Source organism: Ceratotherium simum, chromosome 4, assembly GCF_057802395.1.
Source record: "Ceratotherium simum simum isolate JZ-2026a chromosome 4, ASM5780239v1, whole genome shotgun sequence".
Lineage (NCBI taxonomy): Eukaryota > Metazoa > Chordata > Mammalia > Perissodactyla > Rhinocerotidae > Ceratotherium > Ceratotherium simum.
Genome location: NC_141903.1, coordinates 67,485,249 through 67,503,633, shown reverse-complemented (window position 1 = coordinate 67,503,633; position 18,385 = coordinate 67,485,249). Strand labels below are relative to the sequence as shown.

Here is an 18,385-nt window from a genome sequence, read left to right as displayed (position 1 = left end):
CATACAAGTATAAACTATACATCATTTTACTGAAGAATTTATAGATATGTAAACAGAATATTTGCTTTGTGTTACAAATAAAATAGTAAATCTGGGTCTGCAGCTTGAGTCGAGGAGGCAGAACCTTTATTACTTGTTTTTCAAACACATCCTCTGCTCCCCACCTGGGCTCCTGTGCCCCTGCCCTTCCCTGCACCTGGAATGAGCATGTCCATCTCCCACAGTGGAAACCCAACTCCCTTCCAACCTCCTCCATTGAGGAAGGCTTTACCTTTCTCTTTTTTCTTACTCTCCTCTTGAAAGTTGAAATGGTCTTTCCTTCCTCAAAATTCCCTGAGTTCTTTCTAGAGTACTATTAGAGAAATACTACATTCTAAACATCCCTAATATTAATTATATCAAGTCCTCATCTCCTTAATAGACTATGTTCTCTTTTAATTTTATTCATTTTATAAAACCCCAACATATATTACAATATTTTGTACAGAATATGAAATTAAGTGTGTCTTTTGGATGAGTGAATGAATTCTCTCAGGGAAATATATTTTGAATTTTTAAAATCCTAAATGAGAAGACTACTAAGATTTGAATATTGTATATTCCACAGTTATCAGAATTGTAAAATAACAAATGAAATGGTTAGACATGATTTTCTTCGAATTTTGTTTACGAGGCATCAAGAACCAAGAAGCATAATTAGCTTTCATTCCTATAAGCCCTTTTGTTCTGTTCATGGCTGCAAATATCAACTATGCTTCTGCCCACAACTTCAGTTCCCTTTTCTTTTAGTGGGTGGTTTAGGGACATCAAAGGTAATAAAATCAATCAAAGAGATAAGTGGAATATTTTTTTCAAAGGCTAGTACTTAAGGATGTGTTCCTGTTAGAGAATTTTAATACGAAATTTGTTTTCAATTCTTTGTATAATACCAAATCTCCCTGCCACCTGGAAGGACTGTCCTTGAATCCTGTTCTGCATGAAATAATAAAATATAATCCTTTCCTCACATGTATTCTTTTTAAAAAAAAGAACTTCAGGGAGTGTTAAGTATTGTCATTAGACAAGATTATACTTTGTTGCTAGCAAAGGCAATAGCATAGCCTTCAGGCCAATTGTTTCTCTCTTCCCCCATCAGCAGTTCGTTCCTTTCCCCCTGGAACTGGACAAAGCTGAAGGGTTTTGTTGCTGAAAGCTCAAACAGCAAGCCAAAGAGAAAGTTCAAACAAATATCATCAGTCTTTTAAAAATGTCATTGCTTATGTAAATTAACTAGTCCTTGGGTGCTGGTGAACCTCAAGCATCCTTGGATTGGTTGGATATTCAATCATGTTATGTTTATATTTGGTGCAAGGTCTGTTTCTTCTAGAAAGCATTGACCATGAAGTCTTCACTTTTAATTTTAGTTCATGCTTTTTTGTTCGTTTTAGTTTTGGGGTTTTTTTTTTTTTTTTTTTTGGTTTGTTTTTGTTTTTCTAGATTGGCTTCACTATCTTGTGATTTCCAAAGGATAATTTAGAGGCTAATGTATTATTGCGGAGCCCTTCTATATCATCTTACTAATTTTTGCTTTTTACTGTTACTCGTCTGGCCAATGGATTTATTTGAGATTTTCCGAACCATGTTTATAATAAGTGATTAAAATAAAACTTTAAGAAATCTTTTTCTTTGGAGGTATTTTTATATTGCGAATGATACATTTTAAAATAATGCCTTCTGACTAAAATTTACAAACTTGATACATAGTCTGAAATATGTTCAGCACGAAGTCAAAACATGCATATTTATAATTTAGCCTAATTGAGTACTCTTCATAAAATGTTGAGATGTTGCGCTAGTTCTAAACGGCCTCTCGTTTATTTTAATGTGAAGTTCTTGATCATACCCCTTGTAGATAAAATTCATTTGGGGGCCAGCTGAGATTCTCCCTACTGTTTCTCATTGCATTGCATTGTAAATCTCCAAACTTTCTTTAGGAAAGAATGTCTTTTGGGACGCATGCCTTATTAGTTAGAAATTATTACTTTGTATATTAGATGCAGGAGTTTTAGATAGGCATTTACATTTCAGCTGTCAAGTTAGCTGTAGATTTGGGGTTTGTTTTAAAATAATTGAGAACTTAAGCAGTTACTTCTGTGGTGATCCTTCTCGGCAGGGGGTATCTTTCTCCTTAGATCTGTAGCTCTGTGATGCATAATATAAGATGTCTTTGTTCTCCAAGTCTTTTTCTATCTGATTACTGTTGTATCGACGTGCTTTGTCTCTGCCTCTCAGTTGTTTTGTTTCCCGTGCCTTAGCCTGTCATTTGTGTGAATAACTTTGTTTACATTCCGCTGAGGTATTAAGTGCATTTTTGATGATAGAAGGGCGTGATATAGGAAGTAAGAAGAAGAAATCCGGGGGGGGGGGGGGAGTGGATGGGAGGGAAAGGGGGGGAGAAGTAGGGAAAGAAAAGAAGAGAGTGGGTGTAAGGGAGGAAGACAGAGCAAAAGGCAGAACAGGGGCAGTGGGTGTTTGTGAAATCTCGGGGGCTGGTCGTGGGGGAGGGGGGTCAACAGACCAGCATTTTCCAGGCTTGGGCTGAAGCTCGTGAAACTACTAATGTATTAAAGAAGCTCAACTGGGATTTGCTGAGGACAAATGCTGTAACGTGTTAGTCATCCATTATCTGCTTCTATTTTTGCAGGTTCTGAATGATGACTGACGCGGGTTTGTGTGATATCCCTCACAGCCCCTGTCATTCCCGAGCGATAAGGAACCCGCACGTCTAGCCCCGGCACCAGGGCAAAAAAGCAGCTCTGGAGGGTGGAAAGCTTCCGCTTGCGGACCGGACAGAAGTACCGCCTTCCCACGGGTTTCTGGCCGCGGCTCGTGATCCCGACACCTCGCCTCCTCCAGCTCGCGGCCCTCGCAGGCAGATGGTGTGTGGCCGCCGCAGGACGCCCGCCGCGCCCCGGCCATGAAGTAGCGGCTGCTGGCGGCGCCGCTGCCCGACCGCCGGCCCCAGCCCCGCGCTGCGCTGCCGGGTCCTCTCCCGGCGGGGCCGGAGCGGCGTGGACATGGCTGGCCTTCGTAGCCTGCTAGTTCTCCTCCTCGTTTTTCAGAGCAGCTGTTGGGGTTTCAGGAGCCCACTTTCTGTCTTTAAGAGGTGGGTGTTTTGTTTTTTTTTTTAAACAGGCGCAATGTTGTTTGGATGGTTTCTGTGCATGCTGTTGAAAACTGTGCTCACTTTTACGAACCAGAGTGTTGGAGAAATATACAAGGTTGATTTACTTTGCTGAAACGACTTGGAATTTTAGCACAGTAACTTCTTGTCAAGTCCCCTTAACAGAAAAAGCCCACTGTTTTGTAGCCAAGCTGCACTGGCTTTCGAAACTCCAATTAGAAGTTGTGATTTCCAATGCTAATCACTCCCTCTTGGGGAGATATTTCAGAAACTACAATATAGTCGTTTAGACTTGAATGCCTTCTTGTTTATAACAGCTCAGAGAATAAAATATGAAGATAAGTGATGGAGAGAAGCAGATCATGGACTGTAATAGCTCACGAGAAAATACTGAGCTGTATACACACTCCTCATAATTACCATATTAAATATTTATACACTAGTACATTTGTAATTCACAACGCAGTCCTTTTCCCCCCTCATTCAACTCTGCCTTTTAGCAATATTATTGTTATTTTTGTTGTTTCTGACCAGAAATACTGGACACTCATAAAATAGTTACAAAAATTTTACTGGATTATAATTAATATTTCTCCATTAGAAAATCGGCAGGCCTGTGATAATTTCTAATTTATTAATACTGTCTTTTCATTAACTAGAGACAAGTATATATTTTGACAAGTTTTTATTGAATCGAGTTTAAATGTAGCCTGCTTGGTTGCTTTGATTATATTTTGTTTACAAGTTGGGCATAGATTGTTCTTGGACTATTAAATCCAATTCTGAGTATATTTCAGAGTATTATATAGTCATCACATCTTTTCATTGGGTCTAAGTCAATTTTTAATCTCCAAGTCATAGAATTCCTTTCTTTTTCTTTCTAATATTGAGTTGATTCCATTATGTTCAAGGATATTGAAATTATCTTCTTTTTTTAAGGTTTAAAGAAACTACCAGATCATTTCCCAATGAATGTCTTGGTACCACCAGACCAGTAATTCCTATTGATTCATCAGACTTTGCATTGGATATTCGCATGCCTGGAGTTACACCTAAACAGGTGAGAGGAATTCTGTATTTCATTATTCACTTGTTCTGTATACAATCCATAATTAAAGCAAAGAAACTGATTTTACAGCAGTAGTAACTTCTTTAAAAGTAGGCGTTTGCTTTCAAGACTCCTCAGATAGGGCCAGAATAATTGAATATTATAAAGAGGAGTAAAGCTTTCAAGGTAGATCTTTCAGTTAAATTTCTTTTTAAAAATTTTACTCACTTTTTGTGTTTTGAAATGGAACCTTGAATATTTATGATTTGGAATTCTCAACGGAGTAATAGCCTCTGTAATGCAGCATGTAAGTATGTATTAATATATGAAAAATTATTCTAATAAAGGGAAATGATATGGAGCAGCTGCATCTAAGAGATTGCTTTGTTTAAATACCCTTCTATCGCAGCCACAAGTTGAGAAATAAAAGCATGTGGTTACTGCCAAGAATTTGAAAAACACAAAACATTCTACACTTTTAAAAGTTAAGGAAACTGTTCATACAGGTGGTTGATTGTGAGTTTGCTTTCACACGATTTGCTTGTTATAAGAGATATATTTTGCAGAAATAATGGCAGAGCTCATACAAACATGACTTACAGAGCATTTTGAGTGGAACTAGATTGTTGCTAGGGCTTTCCTATTTTAGGTACATGCACGAAGCTCAAACCCACGGCTGTCATGTGTGTAAGGTGTTTCATTAAGCGTAAAAAGGCCAGAATTAATTATGCTTTGCAGCCAGGCAGTGCAGGGATTTATGCGTGTCATTAAAAGATAGTCCTCTCCTTTTGAAGGGCTGCAGAGACAGGAAAGACAGGGGTGTTATGGAGCTGCAGTGGCTGATGACTCATTGTTGCAGATAACCTTCTGTTTTTCTTTTCTTTTTTTTAAGTGCTGAGAAAATAAAAGTATTCTACTTATTGAGGAGAAGGCCTTTGAAATTGACATCTAGAAGCTCTGGAAAATACACGTGGTCCTTTGTGGGAGGACTAAGGGTTGACATTCATTTATTTGAATACCTGTGTATTATCTATCGATCTATAAATAACTACTTCACTATTGTAAAAATGACCCTCACCCCCCACCCCTGCCCATCCCCAAATTATCAATGACTGAGATGACTTTTCTGTACATTCGGTTATTAGTGTTCTGGCCTTTAGTTCCATAAGCTCTTTATTTAGTATTTAGTCAAAAGAGGTGTAATGAGATTGGGAATAGGAGAGAAGAATGGCAGTTGCTCACTTGTGAAGTGTGCTTCTTCTGGTGTCTTCTCACTTTTAAAAGTGATTTTTCCCCCCTATATTTGCTTGAACTGATTTTATATTACTTTAAAAAGAAAATCCACTAATTGGTCTTTAAGCACTCTTTCCCCTTAAGAATATTATTATTTTCTCAAATAGTCTTTTGTTGTGGTTTGTTGTTCTGTTGTTTTTTCTTCTCATTATTTCACAGTAATAACATTTAAATTATTTAACAATAGTATTAATAGGTAACTATGTTGGGGTCAGTATTCTCAGAAAGAGTTCCTAGAGGAATTGATTGTAAAAGAGTGTAGAAGAGCTCCAGTTTCATAAAATAAAATGTGTTTAACTCATTTTTGTAATCTTATAATTATGAAAATAACTCCATGGAAAAAGGACATATATTAAGTAAATTATGGCTTGTTATTTTGCACTGTCTGCATTCAGCTTTGCCTCATGCAGTGGACATTTGTGGGTTGCTTTCCCAGCAAACAGTTCCTCTTTGCTCCTTTCCTGAGACCATGGGGTCCCAGGAGCTGACCATGGAGGATCCAGAGGTGGAGCACACGGACTGAGATTAGCAAATCACTGCACATAGCCCCTCCCCTTCCACAGTGATTGGTTCCGAGGAAGGTCTGTGACCTAAATCAGGCCAATCAAATCTTAGGACTTTCGCTAGGGGTGCAATTTTCTGTTGCATGTGAGCAAAAGACCTGTGTGTAGTTCTAGGGTCTTTTGAGTTCATGAGGGGAGGCAAGCCTAGAATAAAACTAATGCCAGAGAGGGCAGCGCAGAGAGACTGAAAGAAGAGAGGTTCTTGGTGACGTTGCTGCTTAGGAATTTTTCAGTTATTTTAGCCTTTCTTGTTTCAACCACATTGAGTTGGGTTTTCTCTGACTTGTAACTGAAACTACCTAACTGAGTAAGAGATTCAGTTGTTCTGCCTGATCAGCTCAGCACTGGTTGTTGAATGTCTCTTCACTTTTCCTCCATCTCTCTCTCTACTGACTACATGGCACAAGTATTTACTGACTTGATCTGGCTAGCATATAGATTATATACCTCCTAAACCTTCATGAGAAATGATAGCTATACTCCCTATTGAGTAAATCCAGGAAGAGACGGATATGGAAGCCCCAGAACCCCTTTCCTCCTGAACTTGGTGTTCTTGGTGAAGAAAACCCAGAGCTGTGATACCATGAACACTTTTGGTGAAGAAAGTATTCTTTTCTTAAAATGCAGATGAAACTATATTTAACACAGGTCCATAAGAGGACAGGAGATAAAAAGGCAAGGAAAGAAAAATGAGAAAGTATTAGAGGAAAGAAACAAAAAGTGGAATGGAATAAGAAGAGTGACCAAGAAAAATTCAAGAGAATAGAATGATCAAGAACAAAAATAAAGGGGAAAAATTAAAGAATAACTATAATATGAAGAACGAACATTTAAAAGATCATATAAGAAAAAGAGAAGTGAGGAAACATAAAAACAAGGAAAGGCATTGAGGAGTTAAAATATATATTTTTTAAAAAATCACAGAGGATCAGGAAAAGAAACAAAATTTAAAGAAAGAAGGAACTGAGGACTCAGAACTTGAGTTGGTAATTGAGGCAGGCCAAGTTGGTTAAAGACATATATTCATTCCACAGATTTTTTATAAAGTACATTTTAGGTTTTGGCAATAATGAAAGATACCTCAATAAATCTGATGTAAATTCTTTCCTTGGGAAACTTGAGACAGTGTTAGGTAGGCTGGGATAGGGAATCGAGCAGATGTAGAATAGAGGTAGAGAGAACCTTAGCTATAATACAGATAGTGCCACTCACTAATTTTGCAGATGGAAACAGGTCTAGATTAGTGTCATACCAAAGAATATCTGGGCATGTCAGGCCTCGGAGCTGTAGTCCATTCTGCCATACCGTGGACTTCCGAACAGCCTTTAAAAATTGTTCCCATTAAACCAGCTCCAGAAAGTCTGGGGAAAGTAGTTTATTATCTATTGCAGTATCAATTTTATAACCAAAGTGAGTGTACTCTTTCTCTTCTTGAAATTAAAAAAAGTGATTTCCGTCCTTTTTCATAAATTTTTCGTTAACCAGTATTTTTTCAGGCTTTGGGAAGATGAGGGAGAAGAATAAACAGCTTTTGAGTAGCCTGGAGTAGAGGTAAAGTGAGCAGATCTGGTGTCCGATGGTACTGGCTTCAGATTTAGCAGAGCTGTGAAGAGGTGTATTTCGAGACTCTTTTAGCACTTTTTCTTCCTCGTTTGATTCCCTTTCTCACCAGGGACCCTGTGGGCTTTTGCTGTTGCCAGCTCTCATATCAACAAACAAAACAATTAGATAAACTGCCAGTTCATGGTCATAGTAAGGTGCTATCATCAGTTTGATGTGTTAACTATCCCATGGGGGTTTGATTTTAAAATAAAATAAGTGAGGCATAAGTACAGTGATTTTACATAAAGTTTATTGCCTAAATCTAAGCCAAATCTGCTGGGTTAGAATGTAGGCTTTGGGGCCAGGCTGACAGCATTCTTGTCTCAGCTCTTGTAGTGTCAATTCAGATATGTTTCTTAACTAGTTAGTCCTGCTCCTTCGTCTGTGGTCCAGATAATAATAGTACCTACCCAGGGTTGTGCTGAGGACTCGGCAAGGTAATAATACTAGTGGCAGGTTCAGTTGCCTTGCACATGGTACGTTCTCAGAAAATGTGAACTCGTATTGTTATTATTTATGTGTTGAGGGAAATGTGAATGACCCTTAAGAGAAGAAAGAAATTAGCAACCCTTATGCTTTCAGTAATGACTTAATGGAGCAGGTAAAATGTCACAATAATTTTGAAGAAGGGAAAAGGTAGCCAAATGAAGACAAATAGAAGTACAAGTCCGGGCAAGAGAAACCTAGAGAAAGAAAGCGAGGAAGTAAATCTTTCAGTGTGCTTATTCTTAAGCAGTTATTTCCATTAAAAATGGCCGTTATAATCAGAGAATTGAAGGAACACTGAGTATGGATATGTTTTTCTCCATGTTCTTATGTGTCTTTTATACTGTATAGAAAATAAGTTATCCAAAGCAGATTCATCAGTATGAAGCCTTAATTTTTTTTTTTATTAGTTTGAAATCAGACTGGATTTCTTCACTTTGCTGAGGACTTTGTACATTGACTTTATGAAAAAAATCACTCTTATCTAATGTAAGTCCTTTCAAATCCTATATTTCCATAGCATTTTATTTGTTTGTTATTTGTTCAACTTAGGTCCTCTGCAGTCTTGGCTTAAGGACTAACAAATGTAAACTAATTTGTAAAAAATTAATTTTACAATATTAAATATTTGCATTGAACCTAATATCTTGAAACCATATAATAATTTAATTTCTTTCCATGAGTATGTGTTAGGTTGTCATTTTCTTCCCATATTTTGGGAGCAGTTTGAGAACTACGGAGGAATACACTTTTTCCTTTCTGAACCTCTTCCAAATTCTTGTCTCATTCTGTATTTGTCTTTTGAGGAGTCACAGATCAAGCTTTGAAGTCAGAAAGCAGCCTTCTCTTGTCTTCCTCAACGCAAATTATCTATTGCCAGGAACGCCAGGAAATGAAACAATTCTGACTTTAAGGATCACATCAGATGCCCCAGAGCAACAAGTTGAAAAACCTGAAATTAGAGTCTTGAGTTATCACTTATTTTACAATAATGATGAAAGAGTATAGTCATTGAAATAAAACCAGAATGAACAAAATACTCCTATGAAATTTTTTGAAAAGCTTCCCACAGTGTTTCTCTTTGCTTGTTTCTTAAAAATGAACAATCATTAGAAAATGTTTACTAATATATTTTAACTTTTTCATTTTCTAACAGAAGAAGAAAAGAGATTCCCCTTGCCTCCATGAAGCAAATATAATCATGTAATAAGAACTCAGCTTTCGTAGGCTTTTCTTACTGCACCTGTTTATCAGTTTCAAAATATCAAGCCATTATCATAACATCACTTATAAATAGCATTTGTTCAAGATATCTGTTTATCGAAGAGGTAATGTACAAGTTAAATGCAGAATTGCTGTGGTGCCTATTTTTTCTTATGTTTAGAATGTGGATTAAATTAGATTTTTTTCATGTACAGTGACTTAGTTGTACAGAAGTTTGGTTTATGGTTAATTTGGGAGATATTATAATATGTTAAATCTGTTTATTTTTAATTCAGTCTGTATGGGGAAAAAAAGTATCCCCAGTCAGTGCTTAAAGTTTGGGACAAAATTAGCAAGGACCCCAGAAGAATGAGGCTTTCCTGGAATAATTTTTAGTTCTTTGAGGGTTGTGATTTGCTTGTCTCCTTCTCTCTAGTTATTAGTATGTAATAATATTTGCATTTTTAAAAAATAAAAATACTGAGTTTTCTTTTGGGCACAAGAATAAAAGGAAGGGAGACACCCCATACTTCCATTCTTCCATTTCCCCTCACAGGCTAGCTTGACTTTCACGTTAAGCCTTATTGCACAAGGGGAGAAAGTTAATCTGTAGGCACCAGCAGCCTTCTGGGCACCAGGGATAGGTTATCTGTTATACTCCTTGGAGAAAATGGATCCAAGCTCTTCCCAAAGCAGCCAGGTGATTGCTAGGAAGTGCCCACAGAAGATCCTCACCCGACTCTAGAGTTTGTGCATCTTGAACCCGTGTGGATTCCCTGATCACCTCTGTATGGTTGGTGGCCATGTTCTATCCCGCCTTCTCTGGTCCTCTGACCTGTCTGCTGCTACACCCCTCACCCTCTTCTAATTCAGCCTGTGCACTAGAACAACCATGGCACGTGGGTTTACTTTTTGAGGCAAGTTCATTTAATTGAGAGGAGCTGCCTGGAAAATGTTAAGAAGAATTCTGAGGCCGTGAGTGCGAAAGACAGAAGTGATGGCTCCAGTAGGTACTCCTGCACCAGCGTATTTCTGTTGCTAGAAAACATAGACCACGGGTGAGGATTGATTGTGTTAAGTCATTGTCTTAAAATGAACATGAGTCATGACTTTTAGTGTTTCTTTTTCCTCTATTCTTAGTTTTTCTCCCTTCACAAAAAATAAAAGAAGCATGGTGATCTTGCTATTCAAGGAGGAAAATCGAGAAATGTCCTGATTCTGGACTAGCATTTGCTTTTTATTTAGAAAGATTTAGGCAAAGTTTATAAAATTCCAAGATTTGGAAAAAGAGCAACAAAAGAGATTAAAGTGCTATACCCCTCCCCTCTCCCAAACCGAGGAAGTAATATTATCCATTTTACCAGTGGAGAAGCTAATAGCAAAGAACATCTAATGATTATTAGCAAGGACAGTCACCAAGCCCTTGTTTTATTTACTTAGCTGCCTCATATTAAATTGTTTTTTCCACTTTTTACTTTGAAAGTTCAAGATTGGTGTCATTTAAGATACTACATCACAACTTGTCTTTATCTGTGTAATTCACTTCTTGCTTCATCAGCAAGGCTCAATTATGTGAGTTAAATAGAATAGGAAAATGTGAAGTAGATGATGTAAACGGCAAATTAAAGTCGCATTAGTTCACTGCTGATTGTTTAAGTTATGATGCCTCCTCTTTATTTTTACTAAAACCTATGTAGAAGGTTTGATTGCACTATTAACAGTGTTTTCCTCTTTTAGAATAATCTAAACATGTTGTGAATCTGGGTTCACAGCTGCAAATATGTATTGACCGTTTTTCTCTTTCTTTATGAAAAAGGAGAAACAGAAAGGAGACTATTTTCGATTACTTCTTGATATTTTTGAATTCACATGACATTTGAGAATATTAGAAAAAGTAACTACAGTAAAGGGACTCCCTTATGATCACCTCTTTTCTCAACAGGATGTAGAGTTCTTTTTGTTTTGTTTTGTACTAGTAAATTTTTAAAGGAGAAAGCACATTTATTGAGTGCTCATTAGGTAACACTACTGAATTAGGCACTTGACACGCATTGTCTCATTAATTCTCATAAAAACTCTGAGTTCAAGGTACGATTATTCCCATTTTTTATATGAGAAATTGAAACTCAGGGAGATTAAATAACCTGTCCATAGCCAAACAGCCAGTAAATAGACGAACAAGGATTTAAATACAGATCTATTTGAATCTGAGACCCATGCTCATTTCATAATTCTGTGCTGCCAATCTCTTAATGGCTTATGTGTTTCCCAGAGAATGTTACTATATATATTTTTATGTATGCATGTGTGTGTACACACACACACATAAATTTTTTATCACACATATATTGTAAAATACAAGCTTCCTTGTGTGAAACAAACAAAATATAGATTACTGGCTCCATCCTAAATCGTTGAATAACTTTTTTCTTATATTTTTTCATGTCTACCTAGAAGGAGATGCTGCTAATCTGAATTCTAGTAAGATATCCCTTATCACCTGGCTGTTAAAAGGCACGTTGCAATCAACCTGGTCTAGCTTATTTTAACACAATTTTGAATTATTCCTGTTTAAATCTAAGCCAGAGATTAGCAAATTATTCTTTAAAGCGTCAGATAGTAAATCTTTTCGACTTTTGAGCCATACGGTCCCAGTTGTAACTGCTATAGTTAGAAAGCAGCCATAGACAGTATGTAAATGAATGGCTTGGCTGTGTTCCAATAAAAAACTTTATTTACTAAAACAGGCAGCCACCCACAGGCTGTAGTCTCCTGATTCCTGATCGAAACCATTGCATATGCCATTTAGGCTAATAAATAGATTTAACCTTTGGCATCTCATGAACTGTGTCTCTGACTTATAGAACATAGAGAATGAAAATACCAATGCAAGGTTAACAGCACTTTGATCTTTGTTCCTTAGTTACCTGTTCGGTTTTCGTAAGTAAATGGTCATAAACAAGAGTTCTCTTATTTGCAATATTGTATTTCAGGCTTCTCCATCTCAGTAAATGGCAGTTCCTGTGTTACAGCTCCTCTAGGCCAAATACACTAGAGTCTTTTTTGGCTCGTTTTTCTCACACCCCATAAACAACAGGCTGGAAAATTCTATCGGTTCTACCTTCCAAATATATCCAGAATCCAGTCCTTTCTCACCATGCCCATATTTCCCACTCTGGCCCAAGCACCATCCTCTCCTTCCTGGGTTATTGCAGTAGCTCTCCTGACTGGTCTCCCTTGCACCCTTAGATCCCTAGAGTCTGTGCTTCATACTGCAACCACAGAGATGCTGTGAAAACAGAAGTCAGATCACATCACCCTTCTACGAATACCCTTTAAGAGCTTCCCATACCCCTCACATTTAAAACCAAACACTTTATAGTGACTTCCAAAGCCCTTCATTTTTTCCTGCAATCTTTTCCCACTCCTGTGTCTCTCATCCTTCATTTCTAAGTCATTGTAGATATAAAACAATTCAGAACTCTAATTCTGCCACTTGCTGCCTGCAAAATCTTAGGCAAGATACTTAAACCTTAATGACCTTCAGTTTATTCATCTGTAAAATGGGGATAATAATAGTTCCCATCTATTAAGATTGTAGTTAAGTGAATTAATATGTGTAAAACCCAGTACTGCTCAGTAAATTTTAGTTATTATTATTTCTACCCCCAAGTAAATGAATTAAGTCATGTTATCAAGAAACACATGCAAGGCACTATATGATAATACCTTAGAATTGTTGAAATAAAGAATTCCAGAGGATCAAGTTGAGCATGAAGAGGGTGACTGCAACAGCAATACCTTAGTCAGGACTGCAATCATAATTTTCTAAAGCACATTATAGAAGCAGATTAGAATCTGCATTTCTCTCGCTTCACTAGGGAAATCTTTGTGGAGGCAGTAGGATTTGAAGAATGTAGTTCAATGGGTAGAGAGAGAGATTTGGAAACATATTTAGACTCTCTAAAAGGTACCATTCTAGAAATAGTGCTATAAAGAGATGAAATAATTAGAAGCTCAACTTTTATAATTTTGTCTTTGAAAGAACCTAGTAATAGGAAAAGAATCTAGTAGGTACAATTTACTAAGAGAATGGTTATATACCTTTAGACAGCAAAAACCATCACTGCCAAACGTGAAACAAAGATTCAAAGTGAAGTTGGTTAAAATACAATTATAGAGACATTTTTGGTAATATCAAATAGACTCCGAAAGAGAAGTGTATAAGGCATTTTAATGTTTCAATCAACAGAATAATTTAATATATGTTTAATATATAGTAAATATAATTTAATATCTATGTAGATATTAAATTTTACATTTTAGGAAGATAATATACATTCTTTTTGAATGTATATAGAACATTTATAAAAAATCACATAGCTAGATATTAAGAAACTTCAGTTGACTACAATAATTAGAATTTTATAGCTCTTATGCTCTAATAATAATCCAGTAAAACTAGACATAGACCATAAAGAGATGTCATGGAGAACTTTGTTACTTAGAAGTTAAGGACTGTTCTTCTATACAACCCCGAAACAAGGAAACAAATAAAAACTGAAATTCTAAATTATTTGGAGAATTGGCAAGGAAAATACTTGATAACAAAACCCATGAGACCCATCTAAAGCAGTACTCAGAGAAAAATTGATAGCCTTAAATTCTTTTATAATGAAAAAGTAGAATAAAACTAAAATTATATAAATATTCAACTTAAGAAATGAGGAAAAGAGCAATCAAATCAGTGCAAAGGAATAATAAAAGATAAAAACTGAAAATAAAGTAGGTTAAAAAATAGTATAAAAAAATAAACCATTTTTTTGAAACACCCATTAAAATGAATAAACTCATGGGAAGCCTAACTAAGGATAAAAAAGTGCAGAAATTATACATTATTAAGTATTAGAAGGAGTAAAGAAAAAATTTTAGACACTATTATGTTCAACTCTGTGTCGGTAAATTTTATCTTGAGGAAATGGGTGATTTTCTAGAAAATACTTAGCTATCCAAATTTTTAAATTTTATTTATTTATTTATTTTTTTTCCCCCCAAAGACCCAGTAGATAGTTGTATGCCATAGCTGCACATCCTTCTAGTTGCTGTATGTGGGACGCGGCCTCAGCATGGCTGGAGAAGTGGTGCGTCAGTGTGCGCCTGGGATCCGAACCCGGGCCGGCAGCAGCGGAGCGCGCGCACTTAACCGCTAAGCCACGGGACCGTCCGCGCCTGGGATCCGAACCCGGGCCGCCAGCAGCGGAGCGCGCGCACTTAACCGCTAAGCCACGGGACAGGCCCTTTAGCTATCCAAATTGACCTAAAAAGATATTTAAATAACTGAACAGACCACTAACTACAGAAGAGACGGGAAAGGTAGAAAGATTTTATTTATACATATACACATACATACTCACACACACACATGCACGTGCACAAACTTTTGAAGATGAGAATTATTTAACCAAGAACAGACTGCAAATGAGTAAAAACACCTATGACAGAAAAGGGGCTCATGTACCATGTATAAAAAGATGTCCCACAGACTATTGAGAAGACAAGCAGCCCAAAGGAAAAGTAAATGAAGGATATTAATGTAAAATTAACAGAATGAAAAGAAGTTCAAGCCTGTTAATAATCAGAGAAATTAAAATTAAAAAAGTAGGATACCTTATTTTTTTCATCCACTTATTTGGCAAAAAAATAAAAAGAGCTGTAATGTACAGAGCTTTGAAGGATGAAAAGATGAGCAGTCTCATACATTGTTGGCGGGAGTGTGCATTGCCACAAGCTTTTTAGGAAAGTTATCTGGAATTATCTTTTAAAGTAAAAATACTGCTATCCTTAAAATTGTGGGAGATCATTCTGTAGAATATTATGCAATAAGGTGAAAGACTGAGATAATTCTACGTGTCTTGCCCTAGAAGTATTGTCATTGTGTATTAAATGAGAAAAGCAAACTGCAGGGTTGTGTGCAGAATGTGATCCCATCTTAATAAAAATAAATAGTAACACAATCCCTATATATGTGGGTCTGTCTGGTTATATATTTTGGTATGGGCATGGAGGAAGTTAGAAGGAGGCACATTAAGCTGTAAAGAGTGGTTCCCTTGGAGAGGTAGCAATGGAGGAGGATGACAGCAGATTTTTTGGTATATATCGAAGTTGTTTTATCATTAAAAAGATCATCTATTATTTTGTAATTGTTAAAAATTAATAAGGGATTAAGTAAGCAATATCATCAATAAAAACAATATCAACAAGAATGATCTTCTACCTTTCTGATATAAACTCCTAATGTTCTAGAAATCTCCAGAGGGGTTTTCCACACAATGCCTCTAATTGATAAATTTTTAATTTCTGTTCCTCTGCTTTGCAGCAGTGCTGTTAAGAGAGCCTGATTAATTAGAGAATTTAGGAAATTTGGTACACGCTTAGAAACAAATAGAGCCAGATTTGTAAGGGGTCATTCTTCTATTATAGTCAGTCTGAAGATATTTGTGGAAGGCAACCATGCATATCTGTCCACATTAGCAAGAAAAGTGATTCTCTTTGCACTTATTAGCCACCAGAAAAATCTTTGTTTTACTTATTTTCGGATTTATGTAGTCTGAATTAATATTTCAATAACCCTATTCACGAGGAGCATTTGGAACCATTCCACATGAATGTTGCATTCGTTAAGCAAAAGTGCAGAACACACTCTTTCAAGGTACAGATTGCTTTTCATAGATAATGTATTCTACTTAATCATGTATAAAGGAATGAATCTGATATACACATTAAAGGAATAGCTCTATTTTAGCATGCAAAAGTCACCCCATCCAACAAACCTGAGAGCAGTTTTAAAGAGGAAGGTCTATAAAAATAGTGAGTACATTGCTGCTACACATTGTGTCACACTCCCACCCTCAGCTAATCCAGTATTAAATGAAAACATTTGCCATAGCAACATTGATTTACAAAGGGCAAATGATGTTTCTGAGAGATTGGAGTATTTCCTTTCATAGATCTCAGATGTGCACGGAAACACTTCAACACTCTATTTAATAATTTTATATATAACGTAAAAAGCTTTACTTGATTATTTTTAAATGTTGTAATTTGGAAATAGAATCCAAAACAAAACAACAAACTCTTAACAAGATCTGACATCAAATTAAATACAAGCAGAAAAATACCACTAAAATATTTCAGCCTTCACTCTTACAGAAATAAAAATTATTTCATGTTGTAAACTGTACTGAACTATGGTTAAATCATTTGCTTCCAAATGAATAATCATTTTGCTGTGAAAATGCAAATTCTCTGTTTACCTTACTATTTCTACAATTGATGTTATATTTAGCTTCCCCATTTTGGACATATTAAAATATTAATTTTATCTCCTTAATTTATTTTTCATAAATGCTAAGGCAGTATTCACAGATGTATTACTGTTGTGGTTTCAACTCCTGGCCTCAGACTTTGAAGGCAGACATAGTAAATGTAAGAGAGAAGACAGATTGGTAGCCTGGGTAAATGCAAGTATTAAAGAGGTGACCATACTGGGGTCAACTAAGTTTAGACGTTAACAAATAGTCTCTGTATTGTTTTTCTGCTGTCATAACCACTCCATAATACAAAATGGAGAAAATTGTGCTCAGGGGTGAGGAAATTAAGTTCCTGCCCTAAATAGCTCAGAGTTGAGAGTAAAAAATATATCTTACTCAAGGGGAAATCTTTGACTCTGCCAGAGGTATATACTGTTCTATCTTCTACCTATCATTTATTTAATCAGCACAGTAAGCTTGGGTCTAGAAGCCCACGGCTGTTCGGTGTAAGGGGACTTTTTGTCCTTCAATCAATTATGGCAGGAGTCAGTTGAAATATGATATTTCATACAGTCACTGCCCACAATATTCCCTTTTCACTTTGGTTTGCGATGACCTGAAAACCTTCTACAATAGCCGAAGAGATTTGAAGCACCACTGAAGCAAATAAAAGCCAAATCTAGCACTCTTTTAATGCTTGCAAGTCTGCTGCTGTTGGAAGACTCCAAGTTTATTGGAAGACTGTGTGTTATTTATTTCCGCACTTCCCTTCCTTCCTCAACATGTATTCCCCAAGATCCAAAAAAATTTCAGTTGTCCAAAAAAAGTTTACAGATATATGAATCCAAGGTAGTTTCCTTGCATTTTTTAAATAAACCTTCCAGAACCTATTTGTTATGGTTAAGAACTTTATAGAGAATAGAGATTTGCAGACCTGTAAATCACTCTGTTATGAAGGAGAACATTAATTAAATTAAGAATGACCTTTTCTTTTCGTTGTGGTAGTCAGTTCAGGAAATCATTGACCGAGAATGAGTTTTTTCTTCGAGGTGTATTCAAACCTGCTAGCGAAATCCAAAGATATCATCACACATATATTAGTGTTAGTAGAGTTAATTCAGGCAAATATAAAATTTTTGGAAGTAATTTTGCAGGGTATTGAAATGTAAACAAGATTGAAATGATTTTTCTAACTCTTCCCTTTCTAAATATCTGTCTGCCAGATAATTTTCTTTCCTAGTCTTTTATAAAATAATCTTATGTCATCATTGTGACACCAATATACAGCAGTCACTTAAGTGTACCTAATATATTGTGTATTGCAATGAATAAAATAGCCTTGTTAGCTAACCATTATTTACAATATTATTTCTATGGGTTGGGAGGAGAAGTCTGAATTCCATCTGAGTATTCATCACTCCAGGAACAAATTTCCGTTTCATGTCTTTCATTGAAATATCATCCCCACTTTATCTTTCTGGAGATATGCTGTCAGGAATATAACTTCCTTGAGAGAAAAGACTTGTCTGTCTTGTTCACTATTGTATCCCCTGGGCCTAAAACAATGCCAGATGTCCAATAAAGATTACTTGAAAAAAATTTTTTTTAAAGGGAAGGAAAGTATCTTCATACCAAGAATATTCCCTGCCCCTCCCCACTACCTCCAGACACACACATGCACGCATATGTACACACACACGCACATATCAGTGATGGT

The 18,385-nt window shown here is 36.3% G+C and overlaps 1 protein-coding gene across 15 annotated transcripts in view; it reads left to right on the top strand.

Moving 5' to 3' along the window:
* PAM (peptidylglycine alpha-amidating monooxygenase) overlaps positions 1-18,385 on the top strand; it is a 289,799-nt gene that overhangs the window by 121,692 nt on the left and 149,722 nt on the right. For 14 of the 15 annotated variants that reach the window (XM_087429982.1, XM_087429979.1, XM_087429984.1 and 11 more), the window contains 2 exons: positions 2,684-3,145; positions 4,103-4,223. In XM_087429982.1, the coding sequence (XP_087286108.1) occupies positions 3,057-3,145; positions 4,103-4,223 (210 nt within the window). In that variant the 5' untranslated portion in view covers positions 2,684-3,056. Of the gene's footprint in view, positions 1-2,246; positions 2,336-2,683; positions 3,146-4,102; positions 4,224-18,385 lie in introns of those variants that run through there. The other variant, XM_087429981.1, reaches the window with a different exon arrangement.